A 23,131-nucleotide genomic window follows, 5' to 3' on the forward strand; every position below is an offset into this window, starting at 1 on the left:
CCCCTCGTGTGCCGTGCCGGCCTTCGCGTAGGGTGCTCGCGAATAGCAACAGTCCAATATGCCCTAACGTGGCCGATGTTTATCATTGTCCGTTCTCTTTTTTTTTTTACCCATCAGGTGGGAGATTACTGCCATGACGACCAACAGCAACATCAGCCGGCCCATTTTCTCGTCGCACGGATGAATTGGAGGCAAATGTTGAGCCCTCGCTGCTCGGCGATAGTTTGTGGAGGTTTTTATTCTTGGGGACTGCGACTCGCCTGGCATTTCACCCCGGACATACCAGATGCTTTCATCATCAGGGTCTGGCCTGAGTCTGGCCTGAGTCTGGCCTGGTTCGGGTCTGGCCTGGGTCTGGCCTGGGTCGGGTCTTGCCTGGGTGTGTCCTCGCTTCTCGACGTGACGTCGCGTGGCCTGGAGAGAGAAAGAGAGCGAGCGGGCTGTGACCACCAGCAGATGGATAGACATTTTGTCTCTTCCGAGCCTCTACAGCTAACGCGGATGATGGAACGCTTTCGCTGTCGGAGCGTGAGAAACAATTCAAAACACACAGGGACTCGTACTCAAAGGGAAATGAATAAAATGCTACACAAATCGGAAATGTCGTATTTTATTTTTCATCGCTAGTCCGATTGCATTATCGTTTCCTCTTAAAATCAGTATTTATGGTGATTTAGTGTTCTTTAAGTACTGGATAGACTAGCCTGAATTTTAGAAATGACAATTGGAAGATGTCGGTTTTTTTTGTTCCGATGCAAACATTTTTACCCGTGCGAGTTACGAGTGCATTCTCTCACGTCGCGTACAGGCCACGCACACGTTCTACATATATAAACACAGTGCTCCGACAATCAGGACACACGGGATTATTATATTTTAACCGATCACATTGCATTACGTTCATTTATTTTAACAAGTTTAAACTTACTGCCATTAACATGAAAGCATGCAACGAATTTTTTGTGAGTTGAGTTTATACTTAATTCTTTGGTGTACTCTTAGACCATTCATCAATTTTTGTTTTGGCAATTTTCCTGCCATTTTTGAATGTCGCCTGAAAAGGAAGACGGAAAATGTATTTAAAAATAAAAATAAAACAATTGAAGTTATTTTAATGCCAAATATTAAAATTCCTAAAATAACCCCTACGCGTCCTGACTTTTGGGGCCACTGGACACATGCATACACGTCCAACACACACATCTCTTGCGTGTGCGTGTATGTGCGCGTGTGTACACGTACAACACGCGTCTCGTGCATGCATATGTACACGTACAACACACGAATCTCGTGCGTGTGTGTACGCACGCACAACACAGGAATCGCGTGCGTGTGCGTGCGTACACGTACAACACAGGAATCGCGTGCGTGTGCGTGCGTACACGTACAACACAGGAATCGCGTGCGAGTGCGTGCGTACACGTACAACACAGGAATCGCGTGCGTGTGCGTGCGTACACGTACAACACAGGAATCTTGTGCGTGTGCGTGTGTACATGTACAACAGGAATCTTGTGCGTGTGTACACGTACAACACACGAATCTCGTGCGTGTGCGTGTGTACATGTACAACACAGGAATCTCGTGCGTGTGTGCATGCGCGTGCGCTCGTCCACTTGAACTCGCGTTGCTCTCCTCAATTTTTTTTTAAGCCAAATGTCGAGAATTTCACGACGCTGTCACTTTCAGTTTTTGAACAACAGAATGAAGCAAAGCCAAATGACGTATATTCTTGTGCGGTGAAGTTGTTTACAGTTTGGTGCTCCTGTTCTAAAAAAAAACCCTCCAGGTCTCGTGTGCGTGTTGCGTAGCGCCACGGGGCTTGCCCGTAATCGAGAGTTATTATTTTGATGCGTGTGCCGTGTTCAGCTTTTGCCTTTTTGAGAGCTAGCCAAGAGAGCTAAGCTCGCCGTGTGCGCGGATGTGTGTCGCGTGTGCTGTAAATGTGCAGGTTTGAAATTGGAGAATAATTATTAAAGTCTCCACCCGTTGGTTAACTCGTCGCGTTGCGTGTGGGTTTATTTTCCGTCATAATAATTGGTACGTTTTGGTAGTCGCGGCATTCTTATTACGAAGTAAGGAACGAAACTAAAAGCGAAACTTTATTTTACCAGGTAAGGCCCCACTGGGCTATGTAGCTCTTTTTCAGAAGTGACCTATCTGCAAATAATAGCTCAATGAGAAGTGGCTTATCATGAGGAAATGTATATCAGCCAAATGCTCTTAAACGTGATGTTGATTCAAAATGCGAATGGGAAAACCGGGAGGGCCCGGAGACAAAACCACGCCAGCACGGTGAGAGAAGAGAGCGAGACACCGCAAACTCCAAATATACAGCAGCAGCAGGCATGAGGGTTGGGATCAAACCCATGACCTGTATACCAGGCGAGGTAGTTAACATCTCCTAGCCACCGTGATTATAGAGAGAGAGAGAGAGAGACACGCAAACTCCAAATATACAGCAGCAGGCGTCGGGGTCGGGATCAAACCCACGACCTCCTGCATACCAGGCGAGGTAATTAACATCTAGTCTAGATGTGAAGCTTTCGTGACTGCAAGGATTCATACTCTTGGGTTTTTTTGGTAAAGCCACGGAGGTAAAAATAAATAATTTAAATAAATAATATTAATAAATAACCTCTTTTATTTCTATAAAATAGGTATTTTATTTCTATTATGTCGATTTTTTAATTATTTTATTCCTATTCAACTAATTATTTTATTCCTATTATTTCTATTTATTTTTACCTACGTAACATCTCCCAGCCACCGTGCCGTTTCAGAGAAGAACCCTCTGCAAGAAACGGCGTGCATGCTCCGTACGGTGCGAAAGAAGTTCCACAATGCGACCCGTGTGTTGCCTGCCATGTGCAAAAGCAAGTTGAGTTAAATTTCGATTTAAAGCTTTCGTGACTGCAGGGATTCATCTTCTTGGTTCTTTCGGTAAAGTCACGTAGAAGGGAAGTAATAAAATAATAAAAATAAAACATAATAAAATAATTCTCACGACGTTTCGGCCACAACGCAAGCAGCCGTCCTCAGGTGAGGACGGCTGCTTGCGTTGTGGCCGAAACGTCGTGAGAATTATTTTATTATGTTTTATTATTTTATTACTTCCCTTCTACGTGACTTTACCGAAAGAACCAAGAAGTCGAGTTAAATTGTCAGAACATTTTGTTGTCAAATTTGCTACATTCGTTGTAGCGCGTCACCGTCACGGGACATTGGCCCCCACACGTGTCAAAGGGCGTCTCGCGGGATCTTCTAGCGCCCGCTCTGAAGCAGGCGGCGCGTGGTACCGACTGGTGAATTCGCGCGCCGCAGCAGTAAGCCGAGGCAGCCTGCCCGATTGGAATCCACGAGCCTCTGCTGCAAGAAACGGCGGACGTCGCTACCACCTCGCAAACGCCTCCGCCACGAGGTGCCTGAGATGGTGTTGTTCACTCTAATTGAAATCTGTTAAATTTACCATACACCACAATTAACTTTCAGGGTTTCAATGTGTGTATGTTGAACTTCTTTCACACAATGCATAGCCAACCGTGCTAATCGAAGGTGCGAAAGAGTTGTAATCGTAAAATAAATAAGTCTAGATTTCGATTTAAAGCTTTCGTGACTGCAGGGATTCATATTCTTGGACCTTTCGGTAAAGTCACGTAGAAGGGAAATAATGAAATAATAAAAATAGAACTATTAAATTCTCACGACGTTTCGATTGCAACACAATCATCATCAGGTGTCAAAACCACACCGCCACTTTTTTCTAAATTTCCTGTGGTTTTCACACCTGATGATGATTGCTTGTGTTGCAATCGAAACGTGAGAATTTAATAGTTTTATTTTTATCATTTCATTATTTCCCTTCTATATGACTTTGTAGATATTTATTTATTTCATACAGGTGATCGTATTACGTAGTGATCTGTTGCAAGCCTGTTAGATTGTAGGAGCATTGCCAATGACCAAAGTAACAAATAACGCCGGATCTCGCCAGATCCTGGAAGGCTAAGCAGGCGTGAGCCTGGAAAGTGCAGTGAATGGTTGCCTGCCACAATGCACGCCGGTTGTGGTGAAGGCCACTAGGGCTAAGTGGTGAGAAGTCGAGGGCAGTGCAGATTTCAAAATAAATATATAATCCCGCACGTCCTCTGCTTTCCTGCACTCAACCCGCACTGACCAGCGTGGTGAAGTATGGTCAAATAAATTTCGATTTAAAGCTTTCGTGACTGCAGGGATTCATCTTCTTGGTTCTTTCGGTAAAGTCACGTAGAAGGAAAATAATAAAATAATAGAAATAAAACAAAATAATTCTCACGACGTTTCGACCACAACGCAAGTAGCCGTCTTCAGGTGGAGAACAGGTCTGTCGAGAAGGCAGAGTCTGAATGTTGCGAGTAGCAGCAACATCAAATAACCACCCCTCGACCCCCCACGCCCTGGGGAGGCCCTCATCCAGCAGTGGATTTACGAAAGAGCTGTACGCGTGCACGCTTTCTGTTCAATGACCGTCCACTGGTAGCATTCACAGAGTTTGTTCAAATAATTCTTCTTTTTTTTAAGAGTTGTGTTAAGCATAGAGTTTCATATTCTTAAGTTTTTTTGGTAAAGTCACGTAGGTAAAAAAATATAATTAATTAACCTGAAGACGGAGGCTTGTGTTGCCTCCGAAACGTCGTGATTTTTATTTTATTTTACTTTTATTAATTTTAATTTTTTACCTACGTGACTTTACCTAAAAAACCTAAGAATATGAATCCTTGCAGTCACGAAAGCTTCAAATCTAGAATCATAGAGTTTCAGTGTATATTATTCTAGAAATCAACGGGTTACATCGCAGTGTGGAATTTCCACGATTGGCTTAAGGATATCGGTCTCGGAGCACGGATACACTGCTTGCTAAAGGTGAGAACCTAATTTTGTCTCCCCAAACATTGGGGTGGCGAACGTCCGGCCCACGAGCCGTACAAGGCCCGCGAAATCATTTGGTGTGGCCCTGCCAAGGCAACCGCAGGCTGGACTCGAAATTCAATAAATCTAGGAGCGAACCTGGAAAAGCAGTTGCGAGTAGCAGCAACATCATCAATACCAGCTAACATCACACGCCTCGCCAAAGAGAAGCAGTTCCAGCCCATCACATTATGGTCGAGTTAATTAAATGTTTGACCAAATATAAACAGGCTAATTTTAAGTTAATAATTTAGTATGGCCCGCGAATGATGTTATAAATATCTAAATGGCCCTTGGCAGAAAAAAGGTTCCCCACCCCTGGCTTAAAAGCTCCACACACGTCAACAGCAGTGGCCTTCAAAGGGAAACTAATGGGCAACATTTCGGGCAATGACCCTTCATAGCACAACTGAGAGCACTCCGTGTGATGAAGGGCCATTGCTCGAAACGTCGCCTATTTTTTTTCCCTTTTATGCCCACGCACCGTGGTATAGGCCGTGCTTGTTGCACCATTGCCAACGCAGCAGCAGCAACAGCACAAACAATTTCCCTAACCTACATGATGGCCCACAAGTTAGAACACCCATGGGTTATTATTTATTTTAACATATCACAAATGGTCAAACTGACGTATTGACATTCATGTGTGCGTCCGTGCATTAATTCTATTTTTGAAAGTAATTCAGGACGGTTTTTTTTAAGATTACAAGTGTAATCTTTGAAGAATTCATCAATTATATTTAATCTCAAATCAAAACATAATTAGCACACGAGGTGGTGGGTGGGTGGCCAGCACCACAGCCGCCCGCCTTTGTCTTCCCAGTGGCGATGTTTTGCACACCGCACCAGGCACTCAGTTGAGGCTGAGTCGACCTAGGGGAGCCACAGCGCCGGTTCAGGTCAATCGTCACTGCTGTGATGTTGGCCGTGAGCGGGAATCGAACTCGGGACACGCGGTTCGTGTCCTCGGCGTGCGAACCGCTGCACCCCCCCGCGCCTCCCCCAAACCCCCCTAGACCCCCACACCCGCCGCACTCCGATGCTAAAAATAGCCCCCGTGGCTAAAAATAGCATTGCGTGACGTCAGGGGCAGTGTGGAGGTGCGCGCGCGTGGGAGGGAGGGGAGTGACGTGTGGACGGATGAGGGAGCGACCTCGTGACCCGAACCCACAACACGTTAGAGCAGAAAGGGCCATTACCCGAAACGTTAGCTTAGAACAACAACAATACGATGCGGATGGCCGTTGTTTTTTTCCCGGGAGAGCCTCGTTTGAGGGTCGAGGTTCACCCATCACAAGGGCCCGGCTACATTGATGATGGTTTTTGGGCGAATTATATATTTTTTGTTCTTTTTTTAAATCCATACATTATTTCTAGACTTGAAGCTTTCGTGACTGCAATGATTCATATTCTTAGGTCTTTTCGGTAAAGTCACGTAGGTAAAAATTTAAAATTAATAAAAGTAAAATTAAAATCAAATAATAATCACGACGTTTCGGAGGCAACATAAGCTTCCGTCTTCAGGTGGAACAGCACGATATCGCTTGTCTCCCGGATAAGGCTCCATCGAGTCTCATGACTCGCGTGTTCATCCCCTTTAGGGTCCTGCCACGTGTTCGCAGCAGTAGGGGGGTGGGGGGGACGATAATAGCTGCTGCTGAGCGTGTGTATTCCTCGTTGATTAATTTGCGGAGTTGCTTCAAATTTGGCCAATTTTGGATCATTGACCGCCGACACACAATGGCCTACTCTTGCGCGAAAGACCCAACTGGATCTTTAACGTCCACCGCGATGCAGGCGGCGCGTCGGGGTGTGTTTACCGTGAATACGCAACGCAGTGTTGATCAGGGCGGACGCTCGGTTCGAACCGCGAACCTCTCGCATCGCTCGGCCACGTCACCGCCCAGTCTATGTGGGTCTTCCGTGTGAGCGAGTCGATGTGTCTCTGTGTGAGTCTATGAATATCTGTGAACCTACCGTTCTCTGTGTGGTGAGTCTATGGGGTTTCTGTGTGAGGAGTCTATGGATCTCTGTGTGAGTCTATGGGTCTCTATGTGGTGAGTTTATGGGTCTCTGTGTAGTGAGTCTATGGGTATCTGTGTGGTGAGTCTTTGGTCTCTGTGTGAGTCTATGAGTCTGTGTGAGTTTATGGGTATTTCTGTGGTGAGTCTATGGTTCACTGGTGAGTCTATGGGTCTCTGTATGAGTCTATGGGTCGCTGTGTGATGAGTCTGTGGGCCTCTGTGTGGTGAGTCTATGGGTCTCTGTGTGGTGAGTCTATGGGTCAGTGGTGAGTCCATGGGTCTCTGTGTGAGTCTATGGGTCTCTGTGTGATGAGTCTAAGGGTCTCTGTGTGATGAGTCTATGGGTCTCTGTGTGGTGAGTCTATGGGTCTCTGTGTGAGTCTATGGGTATCTGTGAGTCTATGGGTCTCTGTGTGAGTCTATGGGTCTCCGTGTGATGAGTCTATGGGTCTCTGTGTGATGAGTTTATGGGTCTCTGTGTGTGAGTCTGGGTCCCCCTGTGTTAAGGACTTTAAATAACCCCGAAAAGATGTGTTTGGTTAATCCAATATACAAATATAAACGTCTTATCCACGTTTCCAATAATGCATTGACAGCCTTTTAAATCCACTGCCGGATGAAATCCTTCCCACGTCAGGACCGCTTCAGATGAGGCCAGCCACTGACGTTAGCCGAGGCCCGGGAATCGAACTCGGGTGGCCTGGCGCAGACCACTCATAATATCGACGCAAAGAAAACATTCCGCTAAACAGCAAAGACATCGTTCGGCATGATTTGTCGGGCGAACTGACATCACCGCAATGCCATTCAACAAACAATGTGGTGATGTTTCCGCTGTTGCGTTGGCAGTGATGCACGAGCACAATTAGCAACAAACTCGACGTTTCCATACCGTGTCAACCCGTACGATTCATCCCGTATTTTTGTCCAGGGAAATTGAGTTGTCAGTTCCACACGGCGTGCAGCCGTTTCAATACGGGCTACAACAAATATAATGTGTCTATTTGTTTGTGTTTCTCCCTTGTGATGCGACGTTGTATAGGATGAACGTTGAGATGTATAAGGGAGGGGCACGGGTGACCAATAAGGTCTGAATGGTTCTGTAATATTAAGCTAGGCAGCACTGATAATGGATTGACAGGTACGCGTTTCGAGCAATGCCCCTTCTTCATTACAATCATCCTCACCATCGCCGTAGCGTTATCGATGCTGCTGCTGCTGCTGCGGCGTCGTTGGAGGAGTAGGAGGAGGAGGAGCCGGGGGGCCGCGTGCTCTTCACGATTTGCGACAGCCAATGGGCTGGTCCCCTGGCTCCTTGGCGGAGCTTCATAAAATCCGCGCTCTGCGCGCACCGCGCTGCAGAGAGCGCGAGGAGGGAGTCCGTGCCCCCCCCCCCCCCTCTCGTGGTGGTGGTCGTGGTGGTGGTGGTCGTGGTGGTGGTGGTGGCTGAACGCGGACTGCAGCGGTGGGAGGGAGCGATCATCTCGGCACGTGCGCGCGCGCGCGCCATCTGCCGCTCTCACGGTAAGTGGGTGTAGATTATAGAATGAATGTCTTGATGAATTGCCTATTTTTCTCCATCTCTCTCTTTCTGTGTGTGCCGGCCATGTCATTTCTCATCATTGTCTTGTTTTCAATCACCCCGTTTCCATGATATTTACTCAAGATCTTATGGGTCTGTGGGCAATGTCAATCTACGGGCAATGTCAGTCTGGTCAATGTGGGTCTATGGGCAATCATAGTCCATGGGCAATCATAGTCCACGGGCAATGATAGTCCATGGGCAATGTGAGTATATGGACTGATAGTGTATGGGCAATGATAGTATATGTGCAATTGAGTCTGTGGACAGTGATAGGCCATGTGCAATGTTAGTCTTTGTCATTTCCCACCAACTTTGCATTGGATACTCCTCCCAGTTGCATCCAATGATTGTGCTTATGGAACTCAATTCACTCTCTCTCCACCCAAACTTGGAAAAATATAGTATATATATTTTTAAATGTCATAATTATTGTTGTTGTTGAGACGACTGTTTGGCATCCCATTTGAGTGACGGAAAGAGGAGCCCGTGCATTTGGGGAACATTCGCCGATGAACTGAGATCATTCAACACCCTGAAGACAAGCGTACATGTGGTCGTGTTTAGAATGGATGATGGACTGTGGCTAACCACAACAACAACAACAACAGAGCTGCAGCCGCATGGAATTGAGCGCGTTCGAGAGAGGACCTAAACCATCGATGGGAGATGGAGCGATTAAATCTGAAATCAGTTGCGGGTGGTTGGGGGCTTGGGTCAATCCTTGCATCGCCAGGATCGTGACACGGACGGCGAGTGGCGGCTTTTGAGAGGCCTTCATCCAGCAGTGGATCGCTCAATCGCACTCCCCTTTGCACTGGACGCGTGCAGGCAGCTTCATGCATCGCGTCTCGCCGTGCCTACCTTTTTTTCGCCCTCCCGAAGCGTTGGCTCTGTGGTGGCTGTCAATGTCCGTGGCTGAGATCCGCATGATGCTTAGCTCCCCCCAAACCTTCACGCAATCGACGATATAAATGAATGAAATAGAGAGCAACTAAAACATTTCGATTTAAAGCTTCTTTCGTGACTGCAGGGATTCATCTTCTTGGTTCTTTCGGTAAAGTCACGTAGAATGGAAATAATAAAGTAATACAAATAAAACATAATAAAATAATTCTCACGACGTTTCGGCTACGTGACTTTATCGAAAGAACCAAGAAGATGAATCCCTGCAGTCACGAAAGCTTTAAATCGAAAAATGTGTGTCCTGCCTTGTTAACGATCCATCCAGCAGTAGAGTTAGCGGCGTGTGCGCGTTGTTCTCCAGGTGACTGGGAGATGATGGAGCTCCACGGAGGGGAGAGGTCCCCTCGTGAGCTTGGGGGCTGCGCTGATGGAGAGAAGACCCCGTCGCCCACAGGAGGGGTCCCTGTAAGCAGGACCCACTCAGCAGCCAGCCACCGGCCACGGAAGCCATTCCGGTGGGTGCGCGCGTCACGTGATGGCGATGATGGTGGTGATGGTGATGATGGTGGTGATGATGGTGATGATGGTGGTGATGATGGTGGTGGTGATGGTGATAGTGGTGATGGTGGTGATGATGGTGATGATGATGACGACCATGGCGATGATGGTGGTGGTGATGATGGTTGTGATGATGGTGGTGATTATGGTGATGATGGTGATGATGATGGTGGTGATGATGGTGGTGATGATGGTGGTGATGGTGATGATGATGACGACCATGGCGATGATGGTGATGATGGTGACGATAATTATCACCATAGTGATGATGATAGTGATGATGATAGTGATGATGCCATGTGATGATGATTATGTGGATGATGCCATGTGATTATAGTGATGATGATAGTGATGATGACCGTGGTGATGATGGTGATGATGATCACGGTGATGATGATTGTGATGATGGTGATCGCGGTGACGCTGTGACAATACAATACTCTCCGGATTTATGAAGACGTCGTAATCCCGCATCTCAAGACGATGAACAGCAGCAAGAGTGAAAAGGGAATAGCGGGGAAAGGGAGGTTTGATGAGAATTATTGATGTGATTATTATTCTGCTTGATTACCCAAGAAAGCCTCACCGAGGCTCATGACTCATGTTCAGGAGAGGGTTTTGCCAAGTTTTCGCCTGGGTTGTTATGCATCATCCAAATCGGCTAGTGGATGAGTGCGCGTGTGCGAGTGTGAGTGGACGGATGTGTGAATGCGCGCGTGGGTGTGATTGCTGGCCACCCACCCCCTCGTGTGCCGTGCCGGTCTTCATAGGTGCTGCTCGCTAACAGCACTTGCCCCGACAGTCTATTGAGGCTATACGGGGGGCCTTTGTCTTTGTAGGTCAGTGGTTAGCGCGAAGCTTGCGACCCGAGTTCAATTCCCGCTCACGGCCCAAACCACTAACGAATGCTAAACCAGTTCTGGGCTTCCCCTAGGTCGACTCAGCCTTAAATTAGTACCCCGTGCGCTGTATAGTAAAACAAACAAAGCCCATCAACAATGGGAAGACAAAGGCGGCCGAGCGTGGTGGTCGCCACACCGGCCCGTCGCGTACCGCTGCCGGACCTTCGCAGGTTTATCGCGCTCGTTAAACGGCACTTGCCCCGACAGCGTGCCGAGGCTATCCGAGCGCTCAACCCTTTTGCCTTTGTGCGCAGGTCGACGAAGGGAGCGTCCAAGGCGCGCCGCGCGCTCCTCGGCGCGGAGCTGCGCGCGCTGCGGGACCTCCTCCCCGTGGCGCGCGGAGAGCGCGCGCGCCTCTCGCACCTGCACGTCATGGCGCTCACGTGCGTGCGCGCGCGCGCCGCACGCACGCTCGGCACAGGTGAGCGCGCGCGTGTGCGTGTGGTGTGTGTGTGTTGTGCGTGTGGTGTGTGTGGTGTGCGTGTGTGTGTGGTGTGTGTGTGTGTGGCGTGCGTGCGTGTGCGTATGCGCGTGTGTGTGCATGTGTGTGTATGTGCGCGTGTGTGTGGTGTGCGTGTGTGTGTTTGTGCGCGTGTGTGTGGTGTGCGTGTGTGTGTATGTGTGTGTGCGCGTGTGTGTGGTGTGCGTGTGTATGTGCGTGTGCGCGTGTATGTTTGTGCGCGTGCGTGCGATGTGTGTGTCTGTGTGTGCGTGGTAGCGTAGCGGTCAGCGCACTGCGCTACGACCCCGAGTTCGATTCCCACTCACGGCCAACACCCAGTGCCGATTATCTGAACCGGTCCTGGGCCACGCCCTAGGTCGACTCAGCCTCAAAATGAGTACCTGGTGCGGTGTGTAAACATCACCACTGGGGAGACAAAGGCGGCCGGGCGTGGTGTTGGCCACCCACCCCCTCGTGTGTCGTGTCGGCACTTCATAGGTGTCGCTAACAGCACTTGCCCCAAGAGCCCGTTGAGGTCAAACGGGCGGATTTTGTGTGTCGGTGTTTGTCTCTGCGCGTCAGTCCGGATGATGCTCATCCTACCTCCTCCTCCTCCTGCTGCTGCTGACGTCTGTGTCTGTGCCCGTGCCACTGCCTCGAGTTCATGTCGCGTAACCCCGGAGAGCGAGTCGCGATTGCAAGAGTCGCCTGGGTCACACAAACATCAACAACAACAGAAAACAACAAAATTATGAACAACGAAGCGAATAGAAATCGACACAAAAAAAGAAACCGCGTCACGTGATCAATTATCTGACCCCCCCCCCCTGTCCTCGCTGTGCCTCTGTCTGTAGGAGTCGCAGAGGGGGGCCACTGGGACCCCATCCTCGCCGACCCCGCCTCAGCGCTGCCCGGGTTCCTGCTGCTGCTCACGGTGCACGGGAAGATCGTGCACGTGGCCGACTGCGTGAGCGAGCACCTGGGCCACAGCGTGGTGAGTGCCCGCGGGGGGGGGGGGGGGTGGTGAGTGTGGTGGTGAGCGTGGTGGTGAGCGTGGTGGTGAGTGTGGTGGTGGTGAGCGTGGTGGTGGTGATGACAGTGATGGTGAGTGTGGTGGTCGTGGTGGTGTTTCTGGCAGAGGTGGTGATGGTAGTGATGATGATGACGATGTGGGTGGTAGTGATGATGAGGATGTTGATGGTAGTGATGATGATGTTGATGGTAGTGATGATGATGGTAGTGATGCTGATGAGGATGTTGATGATGAGGAGGATGTTGATGGTAGTGATGATGAGGATGTTGATGGTAGTGATGAGGATGTTGATGGTAGTGATGATGTTGATGGTAGTGATGATGATGAGGATGTTGATGGTGGCCAGCGTGGTGAGCGCGGTGGTGATGATGGCGGTGGTGATGGAAGTAATTCTGACAGTGGTGGCGAGTGTGGTGGTGGTGGTGGTGCTGATGCGTTACCTTCTGCTCGTGCCGCCAGGTGGAGCTGCTCTCGCAGGGGGACAGCATCTACGACGTCGTGGAGTCCAGCGACCACGAGGAGGTTCGCCTCTCGCTGCAGGGCCCCACCGCGCAGAGCCACCGCGCACGAGGTGACCACCTCCTCAACCCCGCACTCATCCCACCCACTCACCGACCTTACCACGCGCTCACTCACTCACCAACCTTTCCATTCACTCACCAACCTTCCCACGTACTCATTCACCAACCTTCCCACCCACTCACCAAACATCCCACCCACCCACTCACTCACCAAGCTTCCCACTCACTCACTCACCAACCTTTCCATTCACTCACCAACCTTCCCACCCACTCACCAACATTCCCACTCACTCACTCACTCACCAACCTTCCCACTCACTCACTCACCAACCTTTCCATTCACTCACCAACCTTCCCACCCATTCACCAACCTTACCACGCACTCACTCACTCACCAATATTTCCATTCACTCACCAACCTTACCACGCACTCACTCACTCACCAACCTTTCCATTCACTCACCAACCTTCCCACCCACTCACCAACCTTCCCACCCACTCACCAAACATCCCACCCACCCACTCACCAACCTCACCCCCCCCCCCCCCCCCCCCACCGTGACACCACCAGGTGCCGAGGTGTCCTTCGTGTGCCGCATGAACACCGCGCGCTCCATGCGGCGCCCGGGGCTGGGAGCCAGCCGGCCCATCCTGGTGCGCGGCCGCTACCTCCGGCGGCACGGAGGAGGAGGTGTAGGTGTAGGGGAGCCCGGTGGGGGGGGGCCCTGCGACTCGGAGTGGTGGGGGGGCGGGCCCCCCGTCCTCGCCGCGTTCTGCACCGCGGTGTGGCAGCCCGGCCCCGGGAGGGAGATGGAGGCCGCCTCGGCCGGCTGGGACCTCTCGTTCCAGTCGCTCCACTCGCTGGACATGCGCTTCCAGCAGCTGTCGGACAGGTACCCTCACTCACCCCCCCCCCCCGTGTGCAGCCCGTGCCCCCCCGTGTGTAGCCCATGTCAAAGAGCTTCGTAGCTCATCGGATTTATCCAGGATTAATCACGATTCCGATTCGGCAAATTGACGAGAATGTCGGAGATCGGCGCTAAAAGCAGCAACATCGTTCCAGTCGGAGTGTCGGCGTCGTTTAAACGGCGCGCAATGTTCAAGTTCATCTCTCGGTGTCACGGGGGGGTGAGCCGGGAGGTTGGTGAATGGGTTGGATTTGGATTTGAAGCTTTCGTGACTGCAGGGATTCATCGTTTTGGTTCTTTCGGTAAAGTCACGTAGAATGGAAATAATAAAATAATAAAAATAAAACATAATAAAAGTATATAATAAAATAATAACATAATATAATAACATAATATTATGTTTAATTTTTTTTATTTTATTATTTCCATTCTACGTGACTTTACCGAAAGAACCAAGAAAATGGGTTGGATGTTTGGTGAGTGCGTGGGAAGGCTGGTGAGCGGGTGGCAAGGTTATTGGGTGGGTGGTAAAGTTGGTGAGAAGCTCAGTGAGCGGGTGGGGATGTTTGGTGAGTGAGTCAGTTTGTCTCGGGAGAAATTTTTTTAAAAAGTGCGGGTCCTTTACTTTAAACAAACAAAAACTTACCGATGGATTCATGACTGGCGGTACTGATGGACTCATCTCTCGACGTGCCTTTGTCCGATCACGCGTTTTTTGTTGTTGACTGGCGGTGGTGTTTTTTATTGTCTTCTTCATCGTCGTCGTCGTTGTTGTCGTTGTCTCCCCGTCGCAGCGTGGTCTACCACCTGGGCCACGAAGCGGCGGCGCTGCGCGGCCTCTCGTGGTACAGCCTCGTCCACCCCCTCGACCTCGCGAGGGCGTCCGCTGAGCACGCGCGCTGCGGTGAGCCCCCGAGCAGCCCGCGACTCGGAACGTCGATTTGCTGCCCCAGTGAAGCCCGCTGAGCCGAGCAAAGGCAAAATCGAAAAATATGTTTTTGTTGTTGTTGAAATTTTGTCCCAGAAGCCACGGATGGTGGCCCAACGAAGTGGCCCTCGTGGTCGTGGCCTCGTGATCGCGGCCTCGAGGAGTTTGTGTCGCGGCAGCCGAGTCGTCGAAACGGCGGCACGATGTCGATTTGTAAACGTGGAGTGGGGGGGGGGGGGTGGTGGGATGCGGGAGACGCATCCACGCGACCACGGGGAGAGAGAGACACGCAAACTCCAAATATACAGCAGCAGGCGTCAGAGTCCCGGGCTCGAACCCATGACCTCCTGTATACCAGGCGAGGTAGTTAACATCTCCTAGCCACCGTGGGGCCATATACAGAGAGAACCGCAGAGCTGGAGCAGTTGTTATGCGTGCGCTGGCTCCTCACCGCTGCGTGGCTGCTGCTGCCTTCCCACTCCTCGTCTGTGGCTCTTCCTCCTGGCGCCTCCTCCGAGTCGTCCTCTCTCTCTCTGAGTCGTCCTGTCTCTCTGAGTCGTCCTGTCTCTCTGAGTCGTCCTCTCTCTCTGAGTCGTCCTTTCTCTGCGTCGTCCTCTCTCTCTGCGTCGTCCTCTCTCTCTCTCTGAGTCGTCCTCTCTCTCTCTTGAGTCGTCCTCTCTCTCTCTCTGAGTCGTCCTCTCTCTCTCTCTCTCTCTGAGTCGTCCTCTCTCTCTGTCTGAGTCCTCTCTCTCTCCCTCTCTGAGTCGTCCTCTCTCTCTCCCTCTTTAAGTCGTCCTCTCTCTCTCCCTCTTTAAGTCGTCCTCTCTCTCTCTCTGAGTCGTCCTCTCTCTCTCTGAGTCGTCCTCTCTCTCTCTGAGTCGTCCTCTCTCTCTCTGAGTCGTCCTCTCTCTCTCTCTCTGAGTCGTCCTCTCTCTCTCTGAGTCGTCCCCTCTGTCTCTCTCTCTCTCGCTGAGTCGTCCCCTCTCTCTCTCCCTATACGAGAGCGAGGAGCGGACACCGTGCGGCCGTGGTGCAGCGCTGCGACCTGCCGTTAATTCTTATCATCGTCACACTTCGTCGACTTCATCTCCCGTCTAATCACGTGGCCTCCCTCTCTCCTCCCGTCCCACCCGCTCCCCTCCTGCTCCCTCTTGCTCCCCCACCCCACCCTTCACCACCACCACCACCACCCCCTTGCCCCCCGCGCAGTGCGAGGCGAGGCCGCTGGCCGCCCGCTGGAGGTCGTGCTGAGGCTGCAGACGCTGCAGGGCGGCTGGTGCTGGGTGCTGGTGTCCGGCGCGAGACTCAGCGAGCAGCTGCCGCTCGTCCAGTGCTGCAACCGCGTGCTCAGGTGAAGCCTCCCGGGGGAGATCATCTCAAAGGGCAAAGGGGGCGACACCCCGTGGCCCTAGCCCCCCCCCCCCACCCCGCCCCCCTCGTCCCCCTCGTATAGCCGCCCGGCCCTTAGCTCACGGACGCTCACGTAACCACCCCAAGACCGCATCCCGATGCACCAATGGAAAACGTTGGATCGCCTGAATATATAAATGTGTCGTTAAACCTGCCGCCACCCGACACGGCCAACTAGTAAGGGTTGTGGCTCTGCATCCACTTCGGCAGGCGTACGGAAAGGGAGAATGCTCACGCACAGAGACACACACGGACACGCTCACTAAACCTTACCACCCACTCACCAACTTTTCCACCCACTCACCAACCTACTCACCAACTTTACCACCCACCTACTCACCAACCTTGCCACCCACCCATTCACTAACCTTGCCACCCACCCATTCACCAACCTTGTCACCCACTCACTCACCAACCTTACCACCCACTCACTCACCAACCTTACCACCCACCCACTCACCAAAACTTCCCACCCACTCACCAACCTTACCACCCACCCACTCACCAAACCTTGCCACCCACCCACCCACTCACCAAACCTTCCCACCCACTCACCAACCTTACCACCCACTCACTCACCAACCTTACCACCCACCCACTCACCAAACTTTACCACCCACCCACTCAGCAAACCTTACCACCCACCCACTCACCAACCTTGCCACCCACCCACTCACCAACCTTGCCACCCACTCACCAACCTTGCCACCCACTCACCAACCTTGCCACCCACCCACTCACCGACCTCTGCACCCACCCGTGTAGCCTCAGTGGGCTCCTGGGGCAAGTCGCTGTTGGCGAGTGGCACCGTCGGGGTGCGCGGGAGGGGGGGGCAGCAGGGCACGCGGCGCGGTGGGTGGCTGTGGCCAGCGCCACGCCCCGGCCCGGCCGCCTTTGTCTCCCTTAGGTGCTGAAATTTACAACACCGTTCCAGGCGAGCATTTTAAGGCTGATTCCAGCTACGAGGGTTTCCCGGGAACTGGTTTAGATAGTCGCCACCGGTGTTGTTGTCGTTGTTGTTGTTGTTGTCATTGTTGTTGTTGTCGTCGTGAGCGGGGATCGAACGCTCGGGGTCGCCGGGTTTGTAGCGCAGCGCGCTAACCACTGCGCCACCGCTCCCCCAAACGACGTGCGTGTATGTACGTGGAACTTCTTTCGCACCGCACGTGGCCGACCGTGCTAATCGGATGCCAACGTGCGCGTGCGTGTGCCTGCTTATTGTAGCGATGCCGAGGCCAAGTTCATGATCCAGCAGCTGCATGAGCGGAGGGCTTTGGCGGAGGGTGATGCGAGCGGGCGATCGGCCCCTCCCCTCCCAGCCCCCCCTCCCCTCCCAGCCCCCCGTCCCCTCCCAGCCCCTCCAACGTCAACTCCAAGTCGCCTCGCAGATCCAACCCCGCTGCAACTCGCGGACTCGACAAAGCAACGTCATCGACATCACCATCAATACCTTCATCCTCGCTGCCATGACGACGATCGCCATGAAGCAAGTGTCGGTTGCTCAATTGAACTCCGTAGTCAGGACAACCAGCAGCAGCAGCAACAACAGCATCATCAGCACCAACATCAGCAGCAGCATCCGTACCAACAGCAGCATCATCAGCAGCAACAGCAACATCAGGACCAACATCAGCAGCAGCAAAAGCATCATCATCAGCAGCATCATCAGCAGCATCATCAGGACCGACATCATCAGCAGCAGCAACATCATCAGCAGCAACATCAGCAGCAGCATCAGGACCAACATCATCATGAGCAATTTGTGCAGTGGTCGTGCATGATGGCTGCCACGAAACGTGGGGCGGAGCGCGATCACCAGCAGCCAGATGATGAAGAGTTCGTGTTGGGGGCGAAGCGGGCGAGACTGCAGCAGCATCAGCATCATCATCATGATCATCAGCAGCAGCAGCAGCAGCACGATTCTTCCGAGCAGCATCATCATCAGGATCATCAGCAGCAGCAAGATTCTTCCAAGCAGCATCAGCATCATCATCAGCAGCAAGATTCTTCCAAGCAGCATCAACATCATCATCAGCATCATCATCAGCAGCAAGATTCTTCCAAGCAGCATCAGCATCAGCAAGTGGAGCTGCTGCAGCTGGGGGTGACGTCGCCCGCTCCGCCAGCGGGCGACGTCTCCCCTCTCTGCACGCCCCCCTACACCCCCGGGGGACGACTCCCACAATTCTTCGGTGCCGGCTCCCCCCCGGCTCCTCCGACAACCGACGCCACGACCACCTCCTCCTCCACCTCCACCTCCTCCTCTTGTCTCGCCGATGTGTACGGAGAGTCCGACGCGAAGAGCCGTCCATTGTCATCATCATCGTCGTCATCGTCGTTGTTATCATCATCGTCGTCGATGACCAACGACTTCGTCTACGACGTCCTCCCTCCCACGCCCGAGAGCCCCGCGGACCGAGAGCCGAGTTGGATTCCCGGCACGGCCGCCGCGTTCGAGGACGAGGAGTGGCCGCGTGTCCTCGCCACGGCCTCGGAGATCAAACTCGGCCACAGCCACCACCACAACCACCACCACAACCACCACAACCACAACCACCACTACCACCGGCACAACCACGACCAGCACCGCCGCGTGGTCTACATGCCCGGCGAGAAGGAGCGCATCAACGTCATATTCGAGCAGATCAGCCGGATGGCCGAGAGCTTCGAAGGGTGCAGGACGGGCACGTCGTCATCATCTTCATCGTCGTCATCATCTTCATCGTCGTCGTCGTCATCTTCATCGTCGTCGTGGTCTCCGTCGCTCGATCACTCCAACTGGAGAGGCGACGCGTGGACTCCTGGCGTCAGCGAGTGGACACCACCGCCTTCGGACGGAGAAGGATCGTCCACCATCACCACCACCGCCAACCTCCTCCAGGAGAACACCATCGAGAGGATTCTGCAGGAGGCCATGAGCGACGAGGAGGAGGAGGCCCAAGACGACGAAGAAGTGGTGGTGGAGGAGGAGGTGGACGAGGCAGAGCGAGAGAAGAGGTCCCGCGGATTGTGCCGGCAGGCCGTGGGTGGCGAGGTCTCGGTGGACCTGGCGGAGGATGGTGGCCGGGCGGCCGAGGAGCTGCAGGCGCTGTTCGAGACTCTGGAGGAGCTCTTTGCAGGCTGGGGCGGAGACCCCGAGGGGCCCCCGAGCGAGTTGCATCAACTCAACGCGCCCGACGTCGTTTGCGGCGCACACCCAGGTGGGCAACACCCAGATATTAACTACCTCGCCTGGTATGCAGGAGGTCGTGGGTTCGATCCCGACCCTGAGTGACGCCTGCTGTATGCGTGCAGTTTGCGGTGTCTCTCTCTCTCTCATCATCATCACAGTGGCTAGGAGATGTTGACTACCTCGCCTGGTATGCAGGAGGTCGTGGGTTCGATCCCGACCCTGAGTGACGCCTGCTGTATGTGTGCAGTTTGCGGTGTCTCTCTCTCTCTCATCCTCATCACGGTGGCTAGGAGATGTTGACTACCTCGCCTGGTATGCAGGAGGTCGTGGGTTCGATCCCGACCCTGAGTGACGCCTGCTGTATATGTGGAGTTTGCGGTGTCTCTCTCTCTCTCATCATCATAAAAGTGGCTAGGAGATGTGGACTACCTCTCCTGGTATGCAGGAGGTCGTGGGTTCGATCCCGACCCTGAGTGACGCCTGCTGTATATGTGGAGTTTGCGGTGTCACTCTCTCTCTCATCATCATCACGGTGGCTAGGAGATGTTGACTACCTCGCCTGGTATGCAGGAGGTCGTGGGTTCGATCCCGACCCTGAGTGACGCCTGTTATATATTTGGAGTTTGCGTGTCTCTCTCTCATCATCATCATCATCACAGTGACTAGGAGATGTTGACTTCCTCGCCTGCTATGCAGGAGGTCGTGGGTCCGATTCCGACCCTGACTGACTCCTAAAATATATTTGGAGTTTGAGTGTCTCTCTCTCTCTCTCCCCGTGGGGTTTTCTCCGGGTCTTGTGATGTCGATGACGGTTATTCCCTCCACATTTAGAATGAACGTTCACGCGTTTAGAGTATTTGGCTGCTATACATTTCCACGCGATAAGCCACTTCGTCGAGCTATCATTTGTGGCCAGGTCACTTCTGAAAAAAAGCCACCTCGCTCAGTGGGGCCTTACCTGGTCAAATAAAAATGTTTAGTTTAATGACCTTGCTCTTTCAAGAAAACGTGTCGGGTGGTGGAGGCCGTTGACGACACAGATTTGGCTAGACCATTAACGTGGCGGCCAAACCTAAAACAACATAAAACTCCCCGTAGGCGATGCAAACACAACACAGTCGATGCATTTGAATCGCGTGTTACGCGGCGCTCACGAGCTTGTCAACCCATGCGGTTTACCCCGTAATCTTGTCCAGGGAAATTGAGTTGTCAGTCCTACACCGGCGTACAGCCGTTTCAATACGGGCAGAAAAAAACTTGTTTTGTCTGTTTGTGTTTCTCCCTTATGATGGGGCTTTGTAGGATGAACGTTGAGATTTAAAGGGGCACGCGGTGACCAGTAGGGTCTGAATGGGTCTGTGATCAGTAGGAAGCACTGATAAGGGGTTGACAGCTACGGGGATAATCCACTCGCTCGCCGCAACCTCAGCTCACACCACACTCGCGTTCTCTCCTTGCAGATGGGCGAGGAGGGAGCAGCCTCTTCTGCACGTGAACATAAGTCTGTGACTTACACGCATCGTATGGCATATTGTCATCGCGCAAGAGTCGGCGGACAACAAACAACAACGGCTTGACACCGTCTCACTGGCGTCAGACCCTTGTCCCCACAACACCCTCCCCCCACCATCCCCCCACCATCCCCCCCCATCCCCCCCCACCATCCCCCCCACCATACCCCCACCATCCCCCACCACCCCCAACACCCCCCACCATCCCCCCCACCATCCCCACCACTCCCACCACCCCCCACCACTAACCCCCACCACCCCCCACCATCCCCCCCACCACCCCCCCCAACACCCCCAACACCCCCCACCACCCCCACCCACCCCCCTCTGCGCTTTTTCAGCAGCGCAGTTGTGTTGTTAATCGTGCGGTTGTGTACACACACACACGGTTGTACACACACACGGTTGTACACACACACACACACGGTTGTACACACACACACACGGTTGCACACACACACACACACACGGTTGTACACACACACACACGGCTGTACACACACACGGTTGTACACACACACACACGGTTGCACACACACACACGGTTGTACACACACACGGTTGTACACACACACACACGGTTGTACACACACACGGTTGTATACACACACACACGGTTGCACACACACACGGTTGTACACACACACACACGGTTGTACACACACACACACACGGTTGCACACACACACACGGTTGCACACACACACGGTTGTACACACACACACGGTTGTACACACACACGGTTGTACACACACACGGTTGCACACACGGTTGCACACACACACACACGGCTGCACACACACACACACACGGCTGCACACACACACACACGGCTGTACACACACACGGCTGCACACACTCACACGGCTGTACACACACACACGGCTGCACACACACACGTACACGAGGGTGATCCGTGTAACTGCGGCAAGCCCCTCACTTTAATGCGCTAGTGCGGTAGATGCGTTCCTAAAAAGTGCCCGCGCTGAGCGGAAACTAAACTGATGTCCACGTGAATAATCCGGTGACGATTATGTGTGGCGAGGTACCACGGACTGCTTAGAAGCCGCGTTATATCGGCGTGTGTTGTAACGGTGTGTTTCCGCGTTGTAACGGTACGCGTTATAACGAAGGTGTGTGTTGTAACGGTTCGTGCTCCGTGTTATAACGGTGCGCGTTCCGCGCTGTGCGGCACGTGTTCCTGAATGGAAGAACCGCCTCTGTAGCGAACGACACGGAGTGTGAACGCGGCCACGCGTTAAGCGAGGAGTCGCCGCACAGACGCCCCCCACTCACACAGCGGGGAATGTTTCACTGCTGCTGTTATTGACGCTGCTGCGTTGGACGTGGCACGCAGACTGAAGAACAGATAGTCAACACGCTTGTCAATAACACATTGGCCTTAAAAGGAATGTGTGTATATGTTTTATATATGTACAGGGACTCATCTACTTACGCACGAGTTAGGTTCCAGAGGTCTGTTCGTAAGTCGATTTGTTCGTAAGTCCAACTTTACTCCTGTCGATTCCAAACTTGTTATACGGCGTGTACACTAAACACTGGGAATGGCTTTAGAAGTTGTATAATCTCATGTAGATGCCACTGGTTCTTCACGTTCTGTAGATACCACTGGTTCTTTGCGTTCTGCAGATGTCACTGGTTCTTCATGTTCTGTAGATGCCACTGGTTCTTCACGTTCTGCAGATGTAGATGCCACTGGTTAGTCACGTTCTGCAGATATAGATGCCACTGGTTCTTCACGTTCTACAGATGTAGATGCCACTGGTTCTTCACGTTCTGCAGATGTAGATGCCGCTGGTTCTTCACGTTGTGTAGATGTAGATGCCACTAGTTCTTCACGTTCTGCAGATGTAGATGCCACTGGTTCTTCACGTTCTACAGATGTAGATGCCACTGGTTCTTCACGTTCTGCAGATGTAGATGCCACTGGTTCTTCACGTTGTGTAGATGTAGATGCCACTGGTTCTTCACATTCTACAGATGTCGATGCCACCACCGCCATATATTGCGCGGCGGTTGAACTTACGACTCTCGATCTGAACAGGCAACTGGATATATAGATCAGGTTCGTTCGCATCTCTGAAAGTTCGCAAGTCGAATGTTCGTAAGTAGAGAAGGAGTCCCCTGTATAAAGTAGGCGATGTGTCAATGGCCCTTGTCATTGACCCCACGTTTTGAGTTTGTTTTCATATAAAAGGGAGAATATTTACAGATCAACATAACGCGATTGAAAAGCCTCAAACACGTCTCTGCCACCGATCCCAAT

The 23,131-nt window shown here is 52.3% G+C and overlaps 3 protein-coding genes across 5 annotated transcripts in view; all 3 read left to right on the plus strand.

The window, feature by feature from the left end:
• The window catches only part of KLHDC3 (kelch domain containing 3), a 43,975-nt gene extending 41,978 nt beyond the window's left edge, over positions 1 to 1,997 (plus strand). For all 3 annotated transcript variants that reach the window (XM_061581689.1, XM_061581698.1, XM_061581706.1), the window contains exon 12: positions 118 to 1,997. In XM_061581689.1, the coding sequence (XP_061437673.1) occupies positions 118 to 184 (67 nt within the window). In that variant the 3' untranslated portion in view covers positions 185 to 1,997. The remainder of the gene's footprint in view (positions 1 to 117) is intronic.
• Positions 1,998 to 8,404: 6,407 nt separating this feature from the next.
• LOC133361762 (neuronal PAS domain-containing protein 4-like) lies at positions 8,405 to 13,608 on the plus strand (the record flags this gene model as incomplete). Its single annotated transcript, XM_061580763.1, has 6 exons — positions 8,405 to 8,495; positions 9,821 to 9,974; positions 11,174 to 11,340; positions 12,216 to 12,355; positions 12,854 to 12,950; positions 13,487 to 13,608. Coding segments are annotated over exons 2-6 (669 nt in total), but the record flags the coding sequence as incomplete, so codon positions are not given.
• A 4,739-nt stretch (positions 13,609 to 18,347) lies between these two features.
• Positions 18,348 to 20,934, plus strand: LOC133362842 (uncharacterized). Its single transcript, XM_061581787.1, has 2 exons — positions 18,348 to 19,361; positions 20,794 to 20,934. The coding sequence occupies exons 1-2, from the start codon at positions 18,521 to 18,523 to the stop codon at positions 20,826 to 20,828; spliced, it is 876 nt and encodes a 291-aa protein (XP_061437771.1). The 5' UTR covers positions 18,348 to 18,520; the 3' UTR covers positions 20,829 to 20,934.
• Positions 20,935 to 23,131: the final 2,197 nt, after the last annotated feature.

The sequence above is a fragment of the Lethenteron reissneri genome, chromosome 8, assembly GCF_015708825.2.
Source record: "Lethenteron reissneri isolate LAM-NWPU_2019-01 chromosome 8, ASM1570882v1, whole genome shotgun sequence".
NCBI lineage: Eukaryota > Metazoa > Chordata > Hyperoartia > Petromyzontiformes > Petromyzontidae > Lethenteron > Lethenteron reissneri.

Bases quoted from the DNA above. Each gene is read 5' to 3' on its own strand.
- LOC133362842 (XM_061581787.1), top strand. From the start codon at position 18,521: ATGACCAACGACTTCGTCTACGACGTCCTCCCTCCCACGCCCGAGAGC. The intron at 19,362-20,793 runs GTGGGCAACACC...CTCTCCTTGCAG, and splicing joins CGTTTGCGGCGCACACCCAG to ATGGGCGAGGAGGGAGCAGC.